Genomic DNA, 22,611 nt, shown 5'->3' with positions numbered 1-22,611 from the left:
ACTATAGTCTAACCCATACACAACTATAGTCTGACCCATACACAACTATAGTCTGACCCTAATCCATACACAACTATAGTCTAACCCATACACAACTATAGTCTGACCCTAACCCATACACAACTATAGTCTGACCCTAACCCATACACAACTATAGTCTGACCCTAGCCCATACACAACTATAGTCTGACCCTAACCCATACACAACTATAGTCTGACCCTAATCCATACACAACTATAGTCTGACCCTAACCATACACAACTATAGTCTAACCCATACACAACTATAGTCTGACCCTAACCCATACACAACTATAGTCTAACCCATACACAACTATAGTCTAACCCATACACAACTATAGTCTGACCCTAACCCATACACAACTATAGTCTAACCCATACACAACTATAGTCTGACCCATACACAACTATAGTCTGACCCTAACCCATACACAACTATAGTCTAACCCATACACAACTGTAGTCTGACCCTAACCCATACACAACTATAGTCTAACCCATACACAACTATAGTCTGACCCTAACCCATACACAACTATAGTCTGACCCTAACCCATATCAAATCAAATCAAATCAAATTTATTTATATAGCCCTTCGTACATCAGCTGATATCGCAAAGTGCTGTACAGAAACCCAGCCTAAAACCCCAAACAGCAAGCAATGCAGGTGTAGAAGCACGGTGGCTAGGAAAAACTCCCTAGAAAGGCCAATACCTAGGAAGAAACCTAGAGAGGAATCAGGCTATGTGGGGTGGCCAGTCCTCTTCTGGCTGTGCCGGGTAGAGATTATAACAGAACATGGCCAAGATGTTCAAATGTTCATAAATGACCAGCATGGTCGAATAATAATAAGGCAGAACAGTTGAAACTGGAGCAGCAGCACAGTCAGGTGGAAGTTGAAACTGGAGCAGCAGCATGGCCAGGTGGACTGGGGACAGCAAGTCCCCACAACTATAGTCTGACCCTAACCCATACACAACTATAGTCTGACCCTAACCCATACACAACTATAGTCTGACCCATACACAACTATAGTCTGACCCTAACCCATACACAACTATAGTCTAACCCTAACCCATACACAACTATAGTCTGACCCTAACCCATACACAACTATAGTCTGACCCTAACCCATACACAACTATAGTCTGACCCTAACCCATACACAACTATAGTCTGACCCATACACAACTATAGTCTGACCCTAACCCATACACAACTATAGTCTAACCCTAACCCATACACAACTATAGTCTGACCCTAACCCATACACAACTATAGTCTAACCCATACACAACTATAGTCTGACCCTAACCCATACACAACTATAGTCTAACCCATACACAACTATAGTCTGACCCATACACAACTATAGTCTGACCCTAACCCATACACAACTATAGTCTAACCCATACACAACTGTAGTCTGACCCTAACCCATACACAACTATAGTCTAACCCATACACAACTATAGTCTGACCCTAACCCATACACAACTATGGTCTGACCCTAACCCATACACAACTATAGTCTGACCCTAACCCAAACACAACTATAGTCTGACCCTAACCCATACACAACTATAGTCTGACCCTAATCCATACACAACTATAGTCTAACCCATACACAACTATAGTCTGACCCATACACAACTATAGTCTGACCCTAATCCATACACAACTATAGTCTAACCCATACACAACTATAGTCTGACCCTAACCCATACACAACTATAGTCTGACCCTAACCCATACACAACTATAGTCTGACCCTAGCCCATACACAACTATAGTCTGACCCTAACCCATACACAACTATAGTCTGACCCTAATCCATACACAACTATAGTCTGACCCTAACCATACACAACTATAGTCTAACCCATACACAACTATAGTCTGACCCTAACCCATACACAACTATAGTCTAACCCATACACAACTATAGTCTAACCCATACACAACTATAGTCTGACCCTAACCCATACACAACTATAGTCTAACCCATACACAACTATAGTCTGACCCATACACAACTATAGTCTGACCCTAACCCATACACAACTATAGTCTAACCCATACACAACTGTAGTCTGACCCTAACCCATACACAACTATAGTCTAACCCATACACAACTATAGTCTGACCCTAACCCATACACAACTATAGTCTGACCCTAACCCATATCAAATCAAATCAAATCAAATTTATTTATATAGCCCTTCGTACATCAGCTGATATCGCAAAGTGCTGTACAGAAACCCAGCCTAAAACCCCAAACAGCAAGCAATGCAGGTGTAGAAGCACGGTGGCTAGGAAAAACTCCCTAGAAAGGCCAATACCTAGGAAGAAACCTAGAGAGGAATCAGGCTATGTGGGGTGGCCAGTCCTCTTCTGGCTGTGCCGGGTAGAGATTATAACAGAACATGGCCAAGATGTTCAAATGTTCATAAATGACCAGCATGGTCGAATAATAATAAGGCAGAACAGTTGAAACTGGAGCAGCAGCACAGTCAGGTGGAAGTTGAAACTGGAGCAGCAGCATGGCCAGGTGGACTGGGGACAGCAAGTCCCCACAACTATAGTCTGACCCTAACCCATACACAACTATAGTCTGACCCTAACCCATACACAACTATAGTCTGACCCATACACAACTATAGTCTGACCCTAACCCATACACAACTATAGTCTAACCCTAACCCATACACAACTATAGTCTGACCCTAACCCATACACAACTATAGTCTGACCCTAACCCATACACAACTATAGTCTGACCCTAACCCATACACAACTATAGTCTGACCCATACACAACTATAGTCTGACCCTAACCCATACACAACTATAGTCTAACCCTAACCCATACACAACTATAGTCTAACCCTAACCCATACACAACTATAGTCTGACCCTAACCCATACACAACTATAGTCTGACCCTAACCCATACACAACTATAGTCTGACCCTAACCCATACACAACTATAGTCTAACCCTAACTCATACACAACTATAGTCTGACCCTAACCCATACACAACTATAGTCTGACCCTAACCCATACACAACTATGGTCTGACCCTAACCCATACACAACTATAGTCTGACCCTAACCCAAACACAACTATAGTCTGACCCTAACCCATACACAACTATAGTCTGACCCTAACCCATACACAACTATAGTCTGACCCTAACCCATACACAACTATAGTCTGACCCTAACCCATACACAACTATAGTCTGACCCTAACCCATACACAACTATAGTCTGACCCTAACCCATACACAACTATAGTCTGACCCTAACCCATACACAACTATAGTCTAACCCTAACCCATACACAACTATCGTCTGACCCTAACCCATACACAACTATAGTCTGACCCTAACCCATACACAACTATAGTCTGACCCTAACCCATACACAACTATAGTCTGACCCTAACCCATACACAACTATAGCCTGACCCTAACCCATACACAACTATAGTCTAACCCTAATCCATACACAACTATAGTCTAACCCATAAACAACTATAGCCTGACCCTAACCCATACACAACTATAGTCTAACCCTAATCCATACACAACTATAGTCTGACCCTAATCATACACAACTATAGTCTAACCCATACACAACTATAGTCTGACCCTAACCCATACACAACTATAGTCTGACCCTAACCCATACACAACTATAGTCTGACCCTAACCCATACACAACTATAGTCTGACCCTAACCCATACACAACTATAGTCTAACCCTAACCCATACACAACTATAGTCTGACCCTAACCCATACACAACTATAGTCTGACCCTAATCCATACACAAATATAGTCTGACCCTAACCCATACACAACTATAGTCTGACCCTAACCCATACACAACTATAGTCTGACCCTAACCCATACACAACTATAGTCTAACCCATACACAACTATAGTCTGACCCTAACCCATACACAACTATAGTCTGACCCTAACCCATACACAACTATAGTCTAACCCATACACAACTATAGTCTGACCCTAACCCATACACAACTATGGTCTGACCCTAACCCATACACAACTATAGTCTAACCCTAATCCATACACAACTATAGTCTGACCCTAACCCATACACAACTATAGTCTGACCCTAACCCATACACAACTATAGTCTAACCCATACACAACTATAGTCTGACCCTAACCCATACACAACTATAGTCTGACCCTAACCCATACACAACTATAGTCTAACCCATACACAACTATAGTCTGACCCTAACCCATACACAACTATAGTCTGACCCTAACCCATACACAACTATAGTCTAATCCATACACAACTATAGTCTGACCCTAACCCATACACAACTATAGTCTGACCCTAAACCATACACAACTATAGTCTAATCCATACACAACTATGGTCTGACCCTAACCCATACACAACTATAGTCTAACCCATACACAACTATAGTCTGACCCTAACCCATACACAACTATAGTCTAACCCATACACAACTATAGTCTGACCCTAACCCATACACAACTATAGTCTAACCCTAACCCATACACAACTATAGTCTGACCCTAACCCATACACAACTATGGTCTGACCCTAACCCATACACAACTATAGTCTGACCCTAATCCATACACAACTATAGTCTCATCCATACACAACTATAATCTGACCCTAACCCATACACAACTATAGTCTGACCCTAACCCATACACAACTATAGTCTGACCCTAACCCATACACAACTATAGTCTGACCCTAACCCATACACAACTATAGTCTAACCCATACACAACTATAGTCTGACCCTAACCCATACACAACTATAGTCTGACCCTAATCCATACACAACTATAGTCTAATCCATACACAACTATGGTCTGACCCTAACCCATACACAACTATAGTCTAACCCATACACAACTATAGTCTGACCCTAACCCATACACAACTATAGTCTGACCCTAACCCATACACAACTATAGTCTAACCCATACACAACTATAGTCTGACCCTAACCCATACACAACTATAGTCTGACCCTAATCCATACACAACTATAGTCTAACCCATACACAACTATAGTCTGACCCTAACCCATACACAACTATAGTCTAACCCATACACAACTATAGTCTGACCCTAACCCATACACAACTATAGTCTGACCCTAACCCATACACAACTATAGTCTAACCCATACACAACTATAGTCTGACCCTAACCCATACACAACTATAGTCTGACCCTAATCCATACACAACTATAGTCTAATCCATACACAACTATGGTCTGACCCTAACCCATACACAACTATAGTCTAACCCATACACAACTATAGTCTGACCCTAACCCATACACAACTATAGTCTGACCCTAACCCATACACAACTATAGTCTAACCCATACACAACTATGGTCTGACCCTAACCCATACACAACTATAGTCTAACCCATACACAACTATAGTCTGACCCTAACCCATACACAACTATAGTCTGACCCTAATCCATACACAACTATAGTCTGACCCTAATCATACACAACTATAGTCTAACCCATACACAACTATAGTCTGACCCTAACCCATACACAACTATAGTCTGACCCTAACCCATACACAACTATAGTCTGACCCTAACCCATACACAACTATAGTCTGACCCTAACCCATACACAACTATAGTCTAACCCTAACCCATACACAACTATAGTCTGACCCTAACCCATACACAACTATAGTCTGACCCTCATCCATACACAAATATAGTCTGACCCTAACCCATACACAACTATAGTCTGACCCTAACCCATACACAACTATAGTCTGACCCTAACCCATACACAACTATAGTCTAACCCATACACAACTATAGTCTGACCCTAACCCATACACAACTATAGTCTGACCCTAACCCATACACAACTATAGTCTAACCCATACACAACTATAGTCTGACCCTAACCCATACACAACTATGGTCTGACCCTAACCCATACACAACTATAGTCTAACCCTAATCCATACACAACTATAGTCTGACCCTAACCCATACACAACTATAGTCTGACCCTAACCCATACACAACTATAGTCTAACCCATACACAACTATAGTCTGACCCTAACCCATACACAACTATAGTCTGACCCTAACCCATACACAACTATAGTCTAACCCATACACAACTATAGTCTGACCCTAACCCATACACAACTATAGTCTGACCCTAACCCATACACAACTATAGTCTAATCCATACACAACTATAGTCTGACCCTAACCCATACACAACTATAGTCTGACCCTAACCCATACACAACTATAGTCTAATCCATACACAACTATGGTCTGACCCTAACCCATACACAACTATAGTCTAACCCATACACAACTATAGTCTGACCCTAACCCATACACAACTATAGTCTGACCCTAACCCATACACAACTATAGTCTAACCCTAACCCATACACAACTATAGTCTGACCCTAACCCATACACAACTATGGTCTGACCCTAACCCATACACAACTATAGTCTGACCCTAATCCATACACAACTATAGTCTCATCCATACACAACTATAATCTGACCCTAACCCATACACAACTATAGTCTGACCCTAACCCATACACAACTATAGTCTGACCCTAACCCATACACAACTATAGTCTGACCCTAACCCATACACAACTATAGTCTAACCCATACACAACTATAGTCTGACCCTAACCCATACACAACTATAGTCTGACCCTAACCCATACACAACTATAGTCTGACCCATACACAACTATAGTCTAACCCTAATCCATACACAACTATAGTCTAACCCATACACAACTATAGTCTGACCCTAACCCATACACAACTATAGTCTGACCCTAACCCATACACAACTATAGTCTAACCCATACACAACTATAGTCTGACCCTAACCCATACACAACTATAGTCTAACCCATACACAACTATAGTCTAACCCAACAACTATAGTCTAACCCATACACAACTATAGTCTAACCCATACACAACTATAGTCTAACCCTAATCCATACACAACTATAGTCTAACCCATACACAACTATAGTCTGACCCTAATCCATACACAACTATAGTCTAGAATTATAGAGCAGAGATTCTCAAACTTTTGTGATGGCAAATTCATCAGAGACCCCTTTTGTGATGGCAAATTCATCAGAGACCCCTTTTGTGATGGCAAATTCATCAGAGACCCCTTTTGTGATGGCAAATTCATCAGAGACCCCCAAAAAATAGCATACAAGGAGTTGTACTATGACTTTGGCAGTGCACGGCCGAACGAACCAAGTTTTGGGAAAGAAACAGTATGAAGTCCAGCCTATAGGCATCGGTGAGAAACTTTTACAATTCAAACTGTTTTCTGCAAACCTGCACAGTGTGTTATGGGGCAGAGAGAAGTTATTGAGTTGAAAAATGTATAATTGTACAACCACACAGACATGTAGTTATCCACACAGACATGTAGTTATCCACACAGACATGTAGTTATCCACACAGACATGTAGTTATCCACACAGACATGTAGTTATCCACACAGACATCTAGTTATCCACACAGACATCTAGTTATCCACACAGACATGCAGTTATCCACACAGGCATCTAGTTATCCACACAGACATCTAGTTATCCACACAGACATGTAGTTATCCACACAGACATGCAGTTATCCACACAGGCATCTAGTTATCCACACAGACAATCTACAGCTATATCTATACAGTATATACAGAGTATCTATAGTTATATCTGACATAGTATCCCTCTTAGTTGATTCTAAATCATTATATATATATATATATATATATATATATACAGTTTATATATAAATATATATATATATTACAAGTGGAAAGTTTGGATACAACTCCTCATTCAAGTTTATTTTTTACATTGTAGAATAATAGTGACGACATCAAAACTATGAAATAACACAACTGGAATCATGTAGTCACCAAAAACTTGGGAAACATCATTACTTCAACACATGAAGGTCAGTCAGTTCTAACCGCTGTGTCTTTGTGAGATGCAGAGTAGGTGAACCGATGATCTCCGAAGTGTGGTTCCTACCGTGAAGCATGGAGGAGGAGGTGTGATGGTGTGGGGGTGCTTTGCTGGTGACACTGTCTGTGATTTATTTAGAATTCACACTTCACCAGCATGGCTACCACAGAATTCTGCAGCGATACACCATCCCATCTGGGTTGGGCTTAGTGGGATTATCATTTGTTTTTCAACAGGTCAATGACCAAACACACCTCCAGGCTGTGTAAGGGCTATTTGACCAAGAAGGAGAGTGATGGAGTGCTGCATCAGATGACCTGGCCTCCACAATCACCTGACCTCAACCCAATTGAGATGGTTTGGGATGAGTTGGACCGCAGAGTGAAGGAAAAGTAGCCAAAAGTGCTCAGCATATGTGGGAACTCCTTCAAGACTGTTGGAAAAGCATTCCAGGTGAAGCTGGTTGAGAGAATGTCAAGAGTATGTCATCAAGGCAAATGGTGGCTACTTTGAAGAATCTCAAATATAAAATATACTTTTTTTTCATTACTTCATGATTCCATATGTGTTATTTCATAGTTTTGATGTCTTCACTATTATTCTACAAGGTAGAAAATAGTTAAAAAAGAAATAGTACCCCTTGAATGAGTCGGTGTGTACAAACTTTTGACTGGTACTGGATTTGAATGGAAATCAATCAAGGTTTAGGCCTGGGCCTTTACAGCAACCATTACATCAACCACTTTACTTGTTAATGATCTTGTCAATCCTTTAGACACTAAATTAAATGTGCTGCTTTTGTTTGTGGAATTGTCAAAAGATTGATACTGTTGATTATGTTATTTTATTGAATAAGTTGTCCTCGATATGGCTGAGCTCTGAGGCCTGTTCATGGTTTCAGGATTATTTTAGTGACAGAACTCAGGCCGTCGTGATGGACGAATTTCTGGTAGTACTGTATATAAATGTGTACCACAGGCATGGATTTTGGGAGCTATTCTTTTCACAATTTATACAAACATAGTTGATCAGTCTGTTAAAAATGGTAAACTTCATCCTATATTTGGATGATAGTATTATGTATGCTATTGCCCTGATTGTTGATCTGTCTGTGTCAAAACTACAGTCAGATTTTATAGCTTTGCAGGAATTTATATTTCAAACAAAATACATCTCGTTTTAAAACTCTCGTAAGAATGTTTCAGATTAACTACATGGTCACTCAGTATCTATCTCTATACATTATACATGTATATATATATATATACACACATGATCAATATCTATACAGTATCTATTTCTATATATATATATATATATACAGTAAATATACACATGATCAATATCTGTACAGTATCTATCTCTATACATTATCTATATCTATACAGTATCTATCTCTATATCTATACAGTATCTATAGTATATATAGAGTATCTATATCGATACAGTATATATAGTGTCTATAGAGTATCTATCTAAATACATTATCTATATATACAGTAAATATACACAGTATCTATCTCTATACATTATCTATATCTATACAGTATCTATCTCTATATCTATACAGTATCTATATATACAGTAAATATACACCTTATCAATATCTATACATTATCTATCTATCTATCTATCTATCTATCTATCTATCTATCTATCTATCTATCTATCTATCTATCTATCTATCTATCTATCTATCTATCTATCTATCTATCTATATATATATATATATATATATATATATACAGTAAATATACACATGATCAATATCTGTACAGTATCTATCTCTATACATTATCTATATCTATACAGTATCTATCTCTATATCTATACAGTATCTATAGTATATATAGAGTATCTATATCGATACAGTATATATAGTGTCCATAGAGTATCTATATGTATACAGTATTTATATATTTAAAGTATCAATATCTATACAGTATCTATATTACATATTTTCAAAGAAAATGTTTATTATTTAACCCTTATTTAACTATGCAAGTCAGTTAAGAGCAAACTGTTATTTACGATGACAGCCTTACCCCGGCCAAACCCGGACGACGCTGGGCCTATTGTACACCGTCCTATGGGACTCCCAATCACGGCCGGATGTGATACAGCATCAATAGTATCTATCTCTATACAGTATCTATATTTATACCGTATCTATCTCTATACAGTATCTATATTTATACCGTATCTATCTCTATATCTATACAGTATCTATATTTATACCGTATCTATCTCTATATCTATACAGTATCTATATTTATACCGTATCTATCTCTATATCTATATAATATATATATATATATATGTCAAATGTAGCATTCAGACCCTTTGACTTTTTTCACATTTTGTTACAGCTTTATTCTAAAATTGATTAAATAAAACAAATTCCTCATCAGTCTACACACAATACCCCATAATGACATCACAATACCCCATAATGACATCACAATACCACATAATGACATCACAATACCACATAATGACATCACAATACCACATAATGACATCACAATACCACATAATGACATCACAATACCACATAATGACATCACAATACCACATAATGACATCACAATACCACATAATGACATCACAATACCACATAATGACATCACAATACCACATAATGACATCACAATGTCACATAATGACATCACAATGTCACATAATGACATCACAATACCACATAATGACAAAGCAAAAACAGGTTTTTATCATTTTTTGCAAATGTATTAAATATTTTAAAAAAATAACAGAAATACCTTATTTACATGAGTATTCAGACCCTTTTCTATGAGACTCATAATTGAGCTCAGGTGCATCCTGTTTCCATTGATCATCCATGAGATGTTTCTGCAACTTGATTCAATTGATTGGACATGTTTTGGAAAGACACACACCTGTCTATATAAGGTCCCACAGTGCATGTCAGAGCAAAAACCAAGTTATGAGTTCAAAGGAATTGTCCGTAGAGCTCCGAGACAGGATTGTGTCGAGGCACAGATCTGGGGAAGGGTACCAAAACACTTCTGCAGCATTGAAGGTCCCCAAGAACCAAGAACACAATGGCCTCCATTATTAAATGGAAGAAGTTTGGAACAACCAAGACTCTTTTTAGAGTACATAAGTATTCAGACCCTTTCTAAAAACCTGTTTTTGCTTTGTCATTATGGGGTATTGTGATGTCATTATGGGGTATTGTGATGTCATTATGGGGTATTGTGATGTCATTATGGGGTATTGTGATGTCATTATGGGGTATTGTGATGTCATTATGGGGTATTGTTTGTAGTTTGATGAGGAATTTTTTTTTTGAATAAGGCTGTAACGTAACAAAATGTGGAAAAAGTCAAGGGGTCTGAATACTTTCTGAATGCACCGTATATCTATATCTACACAGTATCTATTACTATATCTATACAGTATCTGTTAGTATATCTACAAAGTATCTATTACTATATCTATACAGTATCTATCACTATATCTATACAGTATCTATCACTATATCTACACAGTATCTATCACTATATCTATACAGTATCTGTTAGTATATCTACAAAGTATCTATTACTATATCTATACAGTATCTATCACTATATCTACACAGTATCTATCACTATATCTATACAGTATCTGTTACTATATCTACACAGTATCTATATTTATACAGTATCTATCACTATATCTACACAGTATCTATCACTATATCTATACAGTATCTGTTAGTATATCTACAAAGTATCTATTACTATATCTATACAGTATCTATCACTATATCTATACAGTATCTGTTAGTATATCTACAAAGTATCTATTACTATATCTATACAGTATCTATCACTATATCTATACAGTATCTATCACTATATCTATACAGTATCTATCACTATATCTACACAGTATCTATCACTATATCTATACAGTATCTGTTACTATATCTACAAAGTATCTATATCTATACACAATCTATATCTAAACAGTATCTATCACTATATCTATACAGTATCTATCACTATATCTACACAGTATCTATATCTATATCTACACAGTATCTATCACTATATCTATACAGTATCTGTTACTATATCTACAAAGTATCTATATCTATACACAATCTATATCTAAACACTATCTATCACTATATCTATACAGTATATATTACTATATATACACACTATCTATTCCTATATCTACACACTATCTATATCTATACAGTATCTATCACTATATCTACACAGTATCTCCATCTATACAGTATATATATATATATATATATATATATATATATATATATGTATGTATATATATATATATATATATAGTATCTCTATATCTGACCTGGTAACCCTCCTGGTTAATGATGATAACCATCTCGAAGGCGTCTCCCTTGCTAAAAGGCATGTTGTGGATCTCCTCCTCGGAACCCCATTCCCCTTCCTGGCAGCTGTTGAACACCACCTTGTCCCAGTTGTCGAAGCGAGGGCTGAAGTGAAAGCCGATATCACTGCCCTCAGATTCTCCACACTGCAAGTTCATGTTGAACCTAGAGGGGGTGTTAGAGAGGACATAGAATGAACAGAGCGGACAACAAATAACACCGGTAGGGTCTGGAGTTTTTTTCACCATTTGAGCTGACCGGACAGAACTCCAGAGCCTAGTTATGTCAGGGATAAACGGCAGCTCTCTTTTCGAGGCTTAGCCCGAGTACATTTTTCCAATGTAGTATACAGACTGGAAGCATTTATCCCGCTTATACATGTTAATTGAAATGCATTCCAGGTGACTACCTCATGAAGCTGGTTGAGAGAATGTCAAGAGTGTGCGAAGCTATCATCAAGGCAAAGGGTGGCTATTTGAAGAATTTCAAAAATAAAATATGTTTTGATTTGTTTAACAATATTTTGGGTTACTACATGATTCCATCTGTGTTATTTTATAGTTTTGATGTCTGCACTATTATTTTACAATGCAGAGTAAAAATAAACAAAAACCCTTGAATGAGTAGGTGTTCTAAGACTTTTGACAGGTAGTGTATATATTCATAAGAAATTATGCTGATTCATGATTTCGACAGGCTGAGAAAAGCTGCCGGCCAGTCTGTCTCATCCAGACTCCTGACACGTTCATTGCTATAGGATAGCTGGAGATCAAACTTCAATACATTTTTGGGGGGGAAAATGTCAGAGAGACAGACACCAAGATCTTTTCAAATCTCCGCTGTAGAAAACTAAATGTTAGTCTAAAAGAAATGTGAGATAATGTCTAGATGTCTTTTAAAGTGGAGATCAAGTTCATAAATTGCCTGGCTGGGCTGATGAGACGGTGAATTGTGCAGTCAGATGGAACAGAGGAAATATTAATTTCAACATCATAGATTTAGCCTGTGGTAACTTGTCGAATAGACAACGGCCTGAATGCGGTTTTAACCAATCAGCATTCAGGATTAGACCCACCCGTTGTATAAAAGCCAATGAGGCTCTTACTGACCAGGTAATAACTTTTCTAACATAGCTGATATGACTGACTGTGGTCTGACATTTTCTGTGTTGACTAAATTATTATTAGAGAGCGCTTCATTTAGTATAACAGGCTTCAATATTGGTGCACAATTTCTACTGAACATATCATAAGGTACTCATCCCTCGGGGACGACTCCATTATACACCACACCAAGCCCATGGGATCTTATTGTTCTGGTCACATTGTGCTCTTAGAGCAAAGAATAAACTGTTCTAACATAACTGATATGAAATACACAGCTTAATCTTCTGTACTGAACTCAACACTGTCACACCCTGATCTGTTTCACCTGTCTTTGTGCTTGTCTCCACCCCCCCTCCAGGTGTCGCCCACCTTCCCCATTATCCCCAGTGTATTTATACCTGTGTTCTCTGTTTGTCAGTTGCCAGTTCGTTTTGTCCGTCAAGCCGAAAAGCGTTTTTTTCCCCCACCTTGCTCAATGTCTTTTTCTATAGTTCCTTTGTTCTAGTTTTCACGGGTTTGACCATTCTGCCTGCCCTGACCCTGAGACTGCCTGCCTTTCTGTACCTTATGACCTCTGATCTGGATTACTGACCTCTGCCTGCCCTGACCCTGAGACTGTCTGCCGTTCTGTACCTTATGACCTCTGATCTGGATTACTGACCTCTGCCTGCCCTGACCCTGAGACTGCCTGCCGTTCTGTACCTTATGACCTCTGATCTGGATTACTGACCTCTGCCTGCCCTGACCCTGAGACTGCCTGCCGTTCTGTACCTTATGACCTCTGATCTGGATTACTGACCTCTGCCTGCCCTGACCCTGAGACAGCCTGCCGTTCTGTACCTTATGACCTCTGATCTGGATTACTGACCTCTTGACCTGTCGTTTTGCCTGCCCCCCTGTTCTAGTAATAAACTTTGTTACTTTGACACCATCTGCATCTGGGTCTTCCCCCTAAAACGTGATAAACACATCGACCATTGATGCAATTCTAGTTAATTTATTTTGTAATCGAACGCTAATTTACATAAAACAATAAGGAACATAAGCACAGTCTAAGAATGTGTAAACAAATTCCCTTGTTGTCGCCCAAACGTTACAGTCTGATAACGTGTAGCACCTATTAGCACCTATTAGCACCTACAGTCTGATCATGTGTAGCACCTATTAGCACTTATTAGCACCTACAGTCTGATCATGTGTAGCACCTATTAGCACCTACAGTCTGATCATGTGTAGCACCTATTAGCACCTATTAGCACCTACAGTCTGATAATGTGTAGCACCTATTAGCACCTACAGTCTGATCATGTGTAGCATACCTCCAATCCTCAGAGGCTGTGTGTTTCTCACCTGGTGATCTCGTCAGGGATGACTCCCTGGATGTAAACAGACATCCCTGATCTCAGCCCCCCGTAGATCGGCCCCACATAGGGGATACTCTGCACACAACACACAGTAATAACCATTTAACAACTATACACAAGTAGAGATGCAAGGCAGTCTGGGAAATAATAACCATTTAACAACTATACACAAGTAGAGATGCAAGGCAGTCTGGGAAATAATAACCATTTAACAACTATACACAAGTAGAGATGCAAGGCAGTCTGGGAAATAATAACCATTTAACAACTATACACAAGTAGAGATGCAAGGCAGTCTGGGAAATAATAACCATTTAACAACTATACACAATTATAGATGCAAGGCAGTCTGGGACCTTATCCTGTTAGATGTAACGTCAAAATGTAGATTTCTGCCTAAATAGGCTCCCTAAAAGTAATTATTTATCATGAGCGGGCCATAAACAACACATAGTAATGCTTCTACTGCCAAAAAAAAAAAAATCTCACCTTCCTGATAAAATATAATTATAAATTCAATAGCTGAAGTGTAGTGACTTTTGAGTACTACAAGCTCAATTACAAATATGATTTCTGCACTGTGGATTTGTTCCAACATGTTTTTGACCACAGTTACTGGGGTTTCCCTATTATGATGATAACACTACATAACCTGTTCTGCCGGTTCATGCCTTCAAAGATGTTCCAATGCCAAAAACATGACAAGATCATTCACACATTCATCAGTGAGGATTACGCCTACTTCCTATCAAAACAGATTTGTCACATTTCTAGTTTATCCATAACTTATTTCTGCTTGTAGCAGGTGGCGTTTACAGGAATGCTTTTCTCTCACATTATTTCATGAGAAAATTATTCTACAGCGAGGGTGTAATGCAAGTCAAGACGTCCTTGGATGAATGTCAACAAGATGCATAACCAACATTGTTATGTACATTATTGGGCTAGCCCCCACCCTTCTTAACACCGTACAGGGCTCGAGCTTGGCTTCCTGAACTCGTTAGGAACTGGCCTCTCATCTCATATAGATATCCATCTATGGCAAACAGAAAGTGTTTATTTTTTTATTTTTTTTATCTATGAAATATTTTACATTTCCTTTTATAAACTATAAATCGATCGCTGAATCTGCTAGAGCAACGAAACAACTCTCTCCTGCGGCACTAGGATCAAAGATGGTGGATTTTAAATGAAGATAGTCGACTTATCATGCTTTTCCGCATAAACTCATGGTTCCGCCATAATATCTGGCATGCTCATGCCAGAGAGGGAACAGCTGGCTCTGGTCTACTTATTGTCCCCTCCCCGCTCGTCCCGCAATGACCAGAATTTTTTTGCCACTGAGATGTCTTGCTCTGGGGCACGGATGGGTGCAGAGATATTGGATATCATGATGAGCTGCTTAGGTTTCTGCCATAACAATGTGATTCGTTGTCCACAGAGCGGAACGGCGGGCTGTCAAGCTTCCCGCCTGTTCCTCTCTTTAGATTGGTGGATACATCTCGCTCTTTTAAGACGTTTTTTTAAATATATCTATATATATTTGATGAGCGATGTTGATGTCAACGGCCTGTATTCAATGAAGAGTGAGATTCTATGCCTCATGAACATGCATCGACTTCTCGAATTTCAACGGTGACAATTCTAATATATATATTTTTTTCTTCTCAAAGTTGCCAGGATGTCACTTGCATCACACTTATATCAGTACGAACAACCTAAACATTACCAAACTTCGAATAAGGATCAAATACACCTCACATATAAAAATAGCAATAATTTTTTTTTCTTTATCTTTGACTAAATTCGACACTCTCTCATTGTTCTGCTACAAAAACAAAAAAAACCTCCTCATTTGTTTAATAATTTGATAATGATCCGCTTAACGTGGATAGTATTTTGGACGGAGTAAAACTCTCTCGTTTCGCCTCTTCCTCCCTAATCACAGGGTCGTCGATGACGTAGCGTTCAGCAAGGAGCTGATGGAGAGCAGGAAGAGCAAATTAAATGTTAGGTGGGACATCCCAGCTTTAGGAAGAGTCAGATTTCACAGCCATAGTCACATAGGCGAAAGCGATATATGCAAGACAACAGGAAACTATGGAGAAAAAAAAGACAAACTCTGACTGTGAAAAATATTTTTGAACGTTCATCCAACTCGGAATTCCAAATCGGAGAACTCAAGCATCTTTCTAGAGCTCCGACTTTCCGACCTGAAGATCTTTGATGTCATGATTTGACCTCGTTTATCTCTTAAGTTCCCAGTTGCCTTGAATGCCCCCATACTCCCGAGTTCATGAGAACTAGGGCTATCTCTGAATGCAATCTATTTCGATGTACGGGGTCCACAGATTGATATATAAGCAAAAATGTTGGTTGGAACCGGTACCAGAACCGCTACTCCCCACTTTAAGGGAGTTTATATCCCAAGACGGTACATAGAGTAAAAGTGAAGTAAATGAAGAATGGTAGATTCAGACAATACCTATGATATCTGTATACACTAGACAAGGAGACGTGCTACTCACAGGGTTGTAGACGGGCTGATAGCCAGGTGGAGCAACGAACATGATGGCTGTCACTCAGAGATCCACTGACAGACAGATGGAGAGACGGAGGAGAGGAGAGTCAGAGAGAACAGGAAACGGTCGCTACTGGACGGCTGGTCTTATAGAGAAAGAGAACCATGGGAGGGGAGGGGCTGGTTAAACAGGTTAGACAGAGTTAGAGACAGAGCTGGGTATGGGGACTGGGCTGGACCCATATTTTCATACGTGGCCTAGAATAAGTTCTTTCCTGGAGCTACCAAACGTGTAATGTGATGAACTTGAAAAGCTATGAAAAGCCAACTGCCATTTACTCCTGAGGTGCTGACCTGTTGCATTCTCGACAACCACTGTGATTATTAAATATTTAACCCTGCTGGTCATCTATGAACATTTGAACATCTTGGACATGTTCTGTTATGATCTCCACCAGGCACAGCCAGAAGAGGACTGGCCACCCCTCATAGCCTGGTTCCTCTCTAGGTTTATAATCTCCACCAGACACAGCCAGAACAGGACTGGCCACCCCTCATAGCCTGGTTCCTCTCTAGGTTTATAATCTCCACCAGGCACAGCCAGAACAGGACTGGCCACCCCTCATAGCCTGGTTCCTCTCTAGGTTTATAATCTCCACCAGACACAGCCAGAACAGGACTGGCCACCCCTCATAGCCTGGTTCCTCTCTAGGTTTATAATCTCCACCAGGCACAGCCAGAACAGGACTGGCCACCCCTCATAGCCTGGTTCCTCTCTAGGTTTATAATCTCCACCAGGCACAGCCAGAACAGGACTGGCCACCCCTCATAGCCTGGTTCCTCTCTAGGTTTATAATCTCCACCAGGCACAGCCAGAACAGGACTGGCCACCCCTCATAGCCTGGTTCCTCTCTAGGTTTATAATCTCCACCAGGCACAGCCAGAACAGGACTGGCCACCCCTCATAGCCTGGTTCCGCTCTAGGTTTCCTCCTAAGTTTTGGCCTTTCTAGGGAGTTTTTCCTAGCCACCGTGCTTCTACACCTGCATTGCTTGCTGTTTGAGGTTTTAGGTTTTACGATGTACTTACCTGGTCTAGGTGGTGTTCTTGCCTGGAGCACGGAAATGAAATGAAAATGTCATGTCACTCTAGAATTGTAACTGCACTTTAGAAGTTATTTACTTTACATTTCAGTCAAGGAAAATTACAACAAATAATTTATTTTATTTTTTAAATGCAATATTAAATAATGTATTACTTCAATAGGATTTCATGTATTGCAAAGAGGAAATAACATCGGAGCTCCTAGAGTATGGCTTTCCCTTTCTTTTTAATATGCAAATAGCAGCATTTGTAATGCAAATAGCAGCATCGGTTTTACTCCATACAATCTACCAGAGTTTACTGTATCAAATCAAATCAAATCAAACTGTATTAGTCACATGTGCAGAATACAACAGGTGAAGACCTTACCGTGAAATGCTTAATTACAAACCCTTAACCAACAATGCAGTTCAATAAATAGAGTTAAGAAAATATTTAACAAAATAAACTCAAGTTTTATATTTCTTTATTTCTTTAAAAAAAATATTTATATTTATATTTTTATGTAAAATAACAATAACAATAACAATAACAATAACAATAACAATAACAATAACAATAACAAGCATATATACAGGGGGGTACCGGTACCGAGTCAATGTGCGGGGGTACAGGTTAGTAATGAGACTATATACAGGGGGGTACCGGTACCGAGTCAATGTGCGGGGGTACAGGTTAGTAATGAGACTATATACAGGGGGGTACCGGTACCGAGTCAATGTGCGGGGGTACAGGTTAGTAATGAGACTATATACAGGGGGGTACCGGTACCGAGTCAATGTGCGGGGGTACAGGTTAGTAATGAGACTATATACAGGGGGTACCGGTACCGAGTCAATGTGCGGGGGTACAGGTTAGTAATGAGACTATATACAGGGGGATACCGGTACCGAGTCAATGTGCGGGGGTACAGGTAATAATGAGACTATATACAGGGGGTACCGGTACCGAGTCAATGTGCGGGGGTACAGGTTAGTAATGAGACTATATACAGGGGGATACCGGTACCGAGTCAATGTGCGGGGGTACAGGTTAGTAATGAGACTATATACAGGGGGTACCGGTACCGAGTCAATGTGCAGCGGTACAGGTTAGTAATGAGACTATATACAGGGGGATACCGGTACCGAGTCAATGTGCGGGGGTACAGGTTAGTAATGAGACTATATACAGGGGGGTACCGGTACCGAGTCAATGTGCGGGGGTACAGGTTAGTAATGAGACTATATACAGGGGGGTACCGGTACCGAGTCAATGTGCGGGGGTACAGGTTAGTAATGAGACTATATACAGGGGGGTACCGGTACCGAGTCAATGTGCGGGGGTACAGGTTAGTAATGAGACTATATACAGGGGGGGTACCGGTACCGAGTCAATGTGCGGGGGTACAGGTTAGTAATGAGACTATATACAGGGGGGTACCGGTACCGAGTCATGTGCGGGGGTACAGGTTAGTAATGAGACTATATACAGGGGGGTACCGGTACCGAGTCAATGTGCGGGGGTACAGGTTAGTAATGAGACTATATACAGGGGGGTACCGGTACCGAGTCAATGTGCGGGGGTACAGGTTAGTAATGAGACTATATACAGGGGGGTACCGGTACCGAGTCAATGTGCGGGGGGTACAGGTTAGTAATGAGACTATATACAGGGGGGTACCGGTACCGAGTCAATGTGCGGGGGTACAGGTTAGTAATGAGACTATATACAGGGGGTACCGGTACCGAGTCAATGTGCGGGGGTACAGGTTAGTAATGAGACTATATACAGGGGGATACCGGTACCGAGTCAATGTGCGGGGGTACAGGTAATAATGAGACTATATACAGGGGGTACCGGTACCGAGTCAATGTGCGGGGGTACAGGTTAGTAATGAGACTATATACAGGGGGATACCGGTACCGAGTCAATGTGCGGGGGTACAGGTTAGTAATGAGACTATATACAGGGGGTACCGGTACCGAGTCAATGTGCAGCGGTACAGGTTAGTAATGAGACTATATACAGGGGGATACCGGTACCGAGTCAATGTGCGGGGGTACAGGTTAGTAATGAGACTATATACAGGGGGGTACCGGTACCGAGTCAATGTGCGGGGGTACAGGTTAGTAATGAGACTATATACAGGGGGGGTACCGGTACCGAGTCAATGTGCGGGGGTACAGGTTAGTAATGAGACTATATACAGGGGGGTACCGGTACCGAGTCAATGTGCGGGGGTACAGGTTAGTAATGAGACTATATACAGGGGGGTACCGGTACCGAGTCAATGTGCGGGGGTACAGGTTAGTAATGAGACTATATACAGGGGGGTACCGGTACCGAGTCAATGTGCGGGGGTACAGGTTAGTAATGAGACTATATACAGGGGGGTACCGGTACCGAGTCAATGTGCGGGGGTACAGGTTAGTAATGAGACTATATACAGGGGGGTACCGGTACCGAGTCAATGTGCGGGGGTACAGGTTAGTAATGAGACTATATACAGGGGGTACCGGTACTGAGTCAATGTGCGGGGGTACAGGTTAGTAATGAGACTATATACAGGGGGATACCGGTACCGAGTCAATGTGCGGGGGTACAGGTTAGTAATGAGACTATATACAGGGGGGTACCGGTACCGAGTCAATGTGCGGGGGTACAGGTTAGTAATGAGACTATATACAGGGGGGGTACCGGTACCGAGTCAATGTGCGGGGGTACAGGTTAGTAATGAGACTATATACAGGGGGGTACCGGTACCGAGTCAATGTGCGGGGGTACAGGTTAGTAATGAGACTATATACAGGGGGGTACCGGTACCGAGTCAATGTGCGGGGGTACAGGTTAGTAATGAGACTATATACAGGGGGGTACCGGTACCGAGTCAATGTGCGGGGGTACAGGTTAGTAATGAGACTATATACAGGGGGGTACCGGTACCGAGTCAATGTGCGGGGGTACAGGTTAGTAATGAGACTATATACAGGGGGTACCGGTACCGAGTCAATGTGCGGGGGTACAGGTTAGTAATGAGACTATATACAGGGGGATACCGGTACCGAGTCAATGTGCGGGGGTACAGGTAATAATGAGACTATATACAGGGGGTACCGGTACCGAGTCAATGTGCGGGGGTACAGGTTAGTAATGAGACTATATACAGGGGGATACCGGTACCGAGTCAATGTGCGGGGGTACAGGTTAGTAATGAGACTATATACAGGGGGTACCGGTACCGAGTCAATGTGCGGGGGTACAGGTTAGTCGGGGTAATTTGTACCTGTGGGGAGGGGTAAAGTGACGATGCACAGATAATAAACAGTGAGTAGCAGCAGTGTAAAAACAAATGTTGTTCAACAGTCTTATGGGGGGTAGAAGCTGTTAAGCTTGCCGTGCGGTAGCAGAGAGAACAGTCCATGACTTGAGTGACTGGAGTCTTTGACAATTTTTTGGGGCATTCCTCACCGCCTGGTATAGGGACCGGGTTCTGGATGACAGGAAGCTTGGCTCCAGGGATGTACTGGGCCGTTCACGCTACCCTCTGTAGCTCCTTACGATCGGATGCCGAGCAGTTGCCGTACCAAGCAGCAATGCAACACATCAGGATGCTCTCGATGGTGCAGCTGTATAACTTTTTGAGAATCTGGGACCCAAATCTTATCAGTCTCCTGAGGGGGAAAAGGTGTGTTCATAACTGTCTTGGTGTGTTTGGACCATGATAGTTTGTTGGTGATGTGGACACCAAGGAACTTGAAAATCTCGCCCCGCTGCACTTCATCCCTGTTGATGTGAATGGGGGCCTGTTCGACCCTCTTTTTCCTATAGTCCACGATCATCTCCGTTGTCTTGCTCACATTGAGGGAGAGGTTGTTGTCCTGGCACCACACTGCCAGGTCTCTGACCTCCTCCCTATAGGCTGTCTCATCGTTTTGTGTTGTGTCGTCAGCAAACCTAATGATGGTGTTGAAGGACATCAACCACCCGAGCCAGTGCCTGTTCACACCACTACCATCCAGAAGGCGAGGCCAGTACAGGTACATCAAAG

The 22,611-nt window shown here is 40.9% G+C and overlaps 1 protein-coding gene across 1 annotated transcript in view; it reads right to left on the bottom strand.

The window, feature by feature from the left end:
• The window catches only part of LOC109884300 (galectin-4-like), a 29,936-nt gene extending 12,318 nt beyond the window's left edge, over positions 1-17,618 (bottom strand). Inside the window, exons 1-3 of the mRNA XM_031795349.1 lie at positions 17,485-17,618; positions 14,943-15,031; positions 12,447-12,651 (exon numbers count right to left, since the gene is read on the bottom strand). Coding sequence (XP_031651209.1) covers positions 12,447-12,651; positions 14,943-15,031; positions 17,485-17,526 — 336 coding nt within the window. The 5' untranslated portion in view covers positions 17,527-17,618. The remainder of the gene's footprint in view (positions 1-12,446; positions 12,652-14,942; positions 15,032-17,484) is intronic.
• Positions 17,619-22,611: the final 4,993 nt, after the last annotated feature.

This window comes from Oncorhynchus kisutch, linkage group LG18 (genome assembly GCF_002021735.2).
Source record: "Oncorhynchus kisutch isolate 150728-3 linkage group LG18, Okis_V2, whole genome shotgun sequence".
In the NCBI taxonomy this organism is placed as follows: Eukaryota; Metazoa; Chordata; class Actinopteri; order Salmoniformes; family Salmonidae; genus Oncorhynchus; species Oncorhynchus kisutch.
The sequence above is the reverse complement of the archived record's forward strand: the minus strand, read 5'-3'. Positions and strand labels throughout refer to the sequence as shown.